This window comes from Puccinia triticina, chromosome 14A (genome assembly GCF_026914185.1).
Source record: "Puccinia triticina chromosome 14A, complete sequence".
NCBI lineage: Eukaryota > Fungi > Basidiomycota > Pucciniomycetes > Pucciniales > Pucciniaceae > Puccinia > Puccinia triticina.
The window spans coordinates 4,608,386-4,614,385 of NC_070571.1; the positions used below are offsets into that span (position 1 = coordinate 4,608,386).

At 51.6% G+C, this 6,000-nt stretch overlaps 1 protein-coding gene across 1 annotated transcript; it reads right to left on the reverse strand.

Moving 5' to 3' along the window:
• Window positions 1–979: 979 nt before the first annotated feature.
• Window positions 980–1,204, reverse strand: PtA15_14A414 (uncharacterized protein; the record flags this gene model as incomplete). The annotated part of the gene is made up of 2 exons (XM_053163128.1): window positions 980–1,050; window positions 1,111–1,204. The coding sequence occupies 2 exons, from the start codon at window positions 1,202–1,204 to the stop codon at window positions 980–982; spliced, it is 165 nt and encodes a 54-aa protein (XP_053027085.1).
• Window positions 1,205–6,000: the final 4,796 nt, after the last annotated feature.

A 6,000-nucleotide genomic window follows, 5' to 3' on the forward strand; every position in this document is an offset into this window, starting at 1 on the left:
AAGACCTTCAACAACAAACACCTTGGATGGCGAACAAGGCAAACAGGATAATGATCCAAATTCGCCAGCAGAGAGCTATTGCGTTGACAACTTCAAAGATCTGGATGGTAGTGATTCGGATGAAGATTCAGAGCTCGATCAGGATGGCGTTCGTAGCCAAGGCGAGTCTGACCCAAGTGACAGTGAGCAAGAATCTGACGCTTCTGAGCCCTTGGTTCTCAATCCTGTCAACACCTCAGCAAAGCGACCGTTGACCTTGAAACTTAAGCTATCGCAACCAAATCCCAATCTGTCCGATGCAAACCCACAATCACCAATTGGAAAAAGCTCATCATCCAATCACTCCGACCATAAATCACTATGAAAAAAACTTGAGAAACTGGTGTCAGTTGACATGCCAGATCCAGGCTGATACAATGTCACATACCTGAGTTTTTCCAGCTTTATTCCTGGTTGAATCCATGTATTTTTATGGATTAGCTCAGCCTAAGCAGTATGTTCAGACTCTGCTTAGCCACACCAGCCACCACACTAACTTTGTGCACAGTTAGTGTGGAGCTGCTCAGCTGGCACAGCAGTAGCACCTAAATACATACAGGCACCCTTTCAAGCGGGAGGCATCCCTCCCTGCCACATACACCGACCCGCGTGGACCAGGAGGAATCCCTCCCGGTCAACAACATAACACAACCCGGAGGAATCCCTCCTGCCCCTGGTCAACAACGCAACACAACAGGCGAACGGGCCGAATCCCCCCCGGTCGACAGTTATGTACAACTGTCTGGACTGGGAGGACTCCCTCCCGGTTGACAACATCACACAACTGTTGACCGGGTGTAATCCCTCCCAGTCAACAGTTATATACACTGTCTCGACTGGGAGGACTCCCTCCCAGTCGACACCCTAAGAAGGCGCAGGTTGCCGTCAAAGAGAACAAAGAAGATGATTCAACACAGTTGGCTATTCCATTGTCAGAGGGCTATGCACCGGTCTTGCGCAGCTCCTCACAAGGCACCAAGGAATCGCCGGCGACCAAAGATCCAACAGTCACTGAAGAGTGGCCAATTTTCTCAGTCTTACCAAAACGCGCGGGTCTGCCTTCATGCTTACCGTCACTACCTTTGTCGCATCCGTCCCAAAGCAAGAAGAGGAAGTTGTCTACGGCTTGCAATTTCTCTTCACGAAAGGCTTTCAAGATGGACATCAAGAACTCATCTGCATTAAAGATGTCTAACAATGAGAGGGAAATCCGCGCAGAGCCACGCGTTGCTCTTCGGGACACCAACGGGCAACAAACTGCATCATTCCGAGTGGAAGCCGGCCGCCAAATACTGTCTCACCTTGCGAATGCTAACCCAGTGGCACCCGCTTCACCAACCGGCGGCAGCTTGAACTTCCCCTCAATATCCAAATGGTTTTCACCTCCACCTTCGCCGGCAAAGGGAAAAAAAGGATGTATATTGTTCATATTGTGCTCCAACAAAGAATCCGAACAAAGTTACACCACTGCCACCACTTCCTACAAGATCTCGACTCCACATAGGACCCCAACTCGCCACGCTGCGAGCAAAGGGCTGCCCATGACGCCAAGCAGATTACTCGATTCACCATCTTGCCATTGCTTCTGGACTAACCCCCTAAGCGAACTTAATCCACTGGGCGGACTCCCTCCCAGTCGACAACATAGCACAACTGTCGACCAGGCGGAATCCCTCCCGGTTGACAGTTATATACAGCTTTCTTGACTGGGAGGACTCCCTCCCAGTCAACAACATCACACAACTGTTGACCGGGCGGAATCCCTCCCGGTTGACAGTTATATACCACTGTCTCGACTGGGAGGACTCCCTCCCAACTGTCGACCAGGAGGGATTCCGCCCGGTTGACATTTGTGTGATGTTGCCGACTGGGAGGGAGTCCTCCCAGTCGAGACAGTTGTACATAACTGTTGACCGGGAGGGATTCCGCCCGGTCGACAGTTGTACTATGTTGTTGACCAGGAGGGATTCCGCCCGGTCGACAGTTGTGTGATGTTGCCGACCGGGAGGGAGTCCTCCCAGTTGAGACAGTTGTACATAACTGTTGACCGGGAGGGATTCCGCCCGGTCAACAGTTGTGCTATGTTGTCAACCAGGAGGGATTCCACCCGGTCAACTGTTGTCTTGCCTTGTTGACCAGGGGCAGGAGGGATTCTTCCGGGTTGTGTTATGTTGTTGACCGGGAGGGATTCCTCCTGGTCCACACGGGTGGGTGTATGCGGCCTTGTCTGTTGGAGGGAGGGATGCCTCCCGCTTGAAAGGGTGCCTGTATGTATTTAGGTGCTACTGCTGTGCCAGCTGAGCAGCTCCACACTAACTGTGCACAAAGTTAGTGTGGTGGCTGGTGTGGCTAAGCAGAGTCAAAGCCTTTCGTGAAGAGAAATTGCAAGCCGTAGACAACTTCCTCTTCTTGCTTTGGGACGGATGCGACAAAGGTAGTGACGGTAAGCGTGAAGGCAGACCCGCGCGTTTTGGTAAGACTGAGAAAATTGGCCACTCTTTGGTGACTGTTGGATCTTTGGTCGCCGGCGATTCCTTGGTGCCTTGTGAGGAGCTGCGCGAGACCGGTGCATAGCCCTCTGACAATGGAATAGCCAACTGTGTTGAATCATCTTCTTTGTTCTCTTTGACGGCAACCTGCGCCTTCTTAGGGTGTCGACTGGGAGGGAGTCCTCCCAGTCGAGACAGTGTATATAACTGTTGACCGGGAGGGATTACACCCGGTCAACAGTTGTGTGATGTTGTCAACCGGGAGGGAGTCCTCCCAGTCCAGACAGTTGTACATAACTGTTGACCGGGGGGGATTCGGCCCGTTCGCCTGTTGTGTTGCGTTGTTGACCAGGGGCAGGAGGGATTCCTCCGGGTTGTGTTATGTTGTTGACCGGGAGGGATTCCTCCTGGTCCACGCGGGTTGGTGTATGTGGCAGGGAGGGATGCCTCCCGCTTGAAAGGGTGCCTGTATGTATTTAGGTGCTACTGCTGTGCCAGCTGAGCAGCTCCACACTAACTGTGCACAAAGTTAGTGTGGTGGCTGGTGTGGCTAAGCAGAGTCTGAACATACTGCTTAGCTCAAACTGCCAAGCAACTTCCAAAAAATTCCAGGAGGGATTCATTTTTCATGAGGCTTGTTTAAATGGAGACTGAACTCAAGTATGCCGCATGTCAACTGACAGGGGTTTCTCAAGTTTTTTTCATCGTGAATGGCAAGGACAACCAAAGGCAAAGTCAGAGGATTGCAAAGAAGTGATGCCTTTCTTCTTTTTTTTCCTTGTTTAGTAGTGTTTTCAGTGAGGTTGTATTTACCATTCAACCAGGCTTGAGATAACTTGCCACACTGGAGCTATTTTTCTGCATACCCGCTTTGCTGCCTAGTTACTGTCTCATTGTAAAAATAATTGGCACTTTGTAAATTTGTGTTTCTGGTGCCCAATTGATTAATTTTGCAAATCATTTTTTACAAGTGCTTGTCAATTTCAAGCTGGTAAGCTCCAATTTGAAATTTACAAGCCTTCTGGACTTACAAGTTGCCAGCATGTAAATGGATGCTCCGTGAATTTAGGCCCCGTTTGGAGCCAATATAATTGCGCAATATAATCTGGAAACTTGTGACATCTGATCAAGCTTTGGTGGACCTGATCAGATGTCACATAGGATGTCATGCAAAAAAAATCATATATTGCCTGGATTATATTGGCTCCAAACGGGGCCTTACACATGTAGACTTTGAGGTTTAATTTTGCATGGGCCTTTTTCCGAGGCTGCCCTTTGCAGGGAGGTTATTTGGGGCATGAATTTGTAAATCCAAGTTTATTAAAGACAGAGAAACACAGAAAGAAAGATCAAGGGTTCCCCCTACAAATCAACAAAATTACAAAAAAAAATGCCAGGGTTCCCCCTTCCAAAAAAAAGCAAATCACAAAAAAAGTGTTCTTAACAAAAAATCTAAACACCACAAACTAGACCCACTATCCATCCCTGTCTAGCAGGGTTTAAAATAGTGGGTGGATGGCCCCCAGCGCGCCGCATTGAAGGCATTATGCAAAGGGGGGCCAATGAGTTTAGCCCCTCAAACAGCGCAAGTGCAACAGCGGAGGGGTGAGGGCAAACCGCACGCTGGAATTACAGCGGCAGAGGACGCCCTGGGGGACACAAAGACACAACCCGGAGTCCTCTTTTATAGACAATCGGGAATTGCCCTCAGCAAAATCGACGCCACATTCATCAAGCCATGACTACCACGCCACCGCCACGCCCCTGCATGTAACGCTGACCTCCGCGGCGGTGCCTGGACCGGCGAGGCGTTGTCAACAAGAACAGTATACACTCCGACTCGGACAATCTGCTTGTCCAGGAGGGCGACATCCAGGTCGAGATGAGCGGCAATTGGTCCGTCTCCCGTTCTCCCTGCCCCCCGCGCATGACTGATTGAGTGTTTTGGGATAGGTTGATTTGAGGCGTCGCCGTTCGCGTTCTACCGGGCCTACCATCGCCAGCTGGCGACCTACCTGCGTCCGCAGGCGCGGCCGGTGGTGCACCCGTCGACGCTGATCTCAATGCCGGGCTTCCTGCTGGTCTCGGCGTCCTTCCTGGACAAGTGCGACTCGCTGGTGCACCGCAGCCTGCGCTCGGTCACCACGCTGGGCCCGACGACGAGCAGCTTCAATGCGGGCGAGTCGGCCAACCTGGCGATGGGCGCCAAGCCCAAGGTGCTCGAGCTCGCCCACCGTCGGCTGGTCTCCACCGCCCTCGACATCGTCGGCGGCTCGCTCAGGCCTCCCTCCTCCCCCCAGGAGCAGCAGGAGGAGGAGGAGGGAGAACTGGACGACAGCGCGCGCCGGCGCCAGTTCTTCGGCGGCCTGCTCAGCCTCTGGATCCGCGCCATCACCAAACGCACCTCCATGTGGAACACCCGCTCCGTCTTCCTCCTCCCCGACTTCCTCGACGGCCTCTTCTACACCGTCCTCTACACCGCCCCCGCCCCCCCGCTCCTCCTCAACGACCTCCCCAGCCCCCCCGTCCTCGTCCGACCCTCCCTCGCCCTCTTCAACCTCCCCTTCATCCTTGACGTCCTCACAGGATCCTCCTCACCGCCGACAACACCGTCTGCGTCATGCGCACCATCGCCTTCATTTACTCCCAGTTCGAGGCGTGCGTCTCCCCCTTCTCTCTCTCTTTCTTGTAACTGACGAGGGGGTTTCTTGGGATAGGTTGACGACGCAGCCAGAGACGCTGAAAGCGCTATGTCTCGACCTGCTGCTCGACCCGCTCGTCTTCCAGCACCTCTTCCTGCACTGGAACTCGGGCGTCCGCGGCTACTACATGCGGCTGCTCGTCTGGCGCCTCAGCCGGCTCAACGCCGCCGCCGCCGGGCCCAGGACCCCCAAGGCTAGGGACGTTGTCAGCTATGTTTATGAAACTTAGGGAAAAAACCCGTCAGAAATAAGGGTTTTTGCCCTAGTACTATAACTGTACAGAAATAAAAACACAGGCAATAATGTGCCAAACTTGTTACGTGGTATTTAGCCACTACAAGGGTTTAAACACTCTTATTTAAGAGGAGGATATTTGTAATTAATAAGGTTTACTTATTAAGAACAGGGATATATAAGGTTTTGACGTAGAAATAGCTGGTAAGCGCTTAAACTGATTGGCTGCGCGTCAGAGGCGGGAGTCTTACAGCAACTATTTATAAAGATGTAACTGTAATAAATGCTTATAAGGGATGTTGGCAATTTTAGAGTTAAGATCTAGTAGGTTTTGTGCCAAAAGGGCAGAAATAAGGGAAGTGGTGGCTTTAATAAGCCAGAGGAGAATTTTCACAAGTTAACTTACAGGTTACTGAGTGGTGAAATGTCTGAGGGGAAAATTCCAGTGGATCAATTACCTCCTTAAATACTGGAGAGGTCTTTGAGGGCGCTGAAATATTCCCATTGATTTTGGCTATGGGTAAATGCCAAGAGTA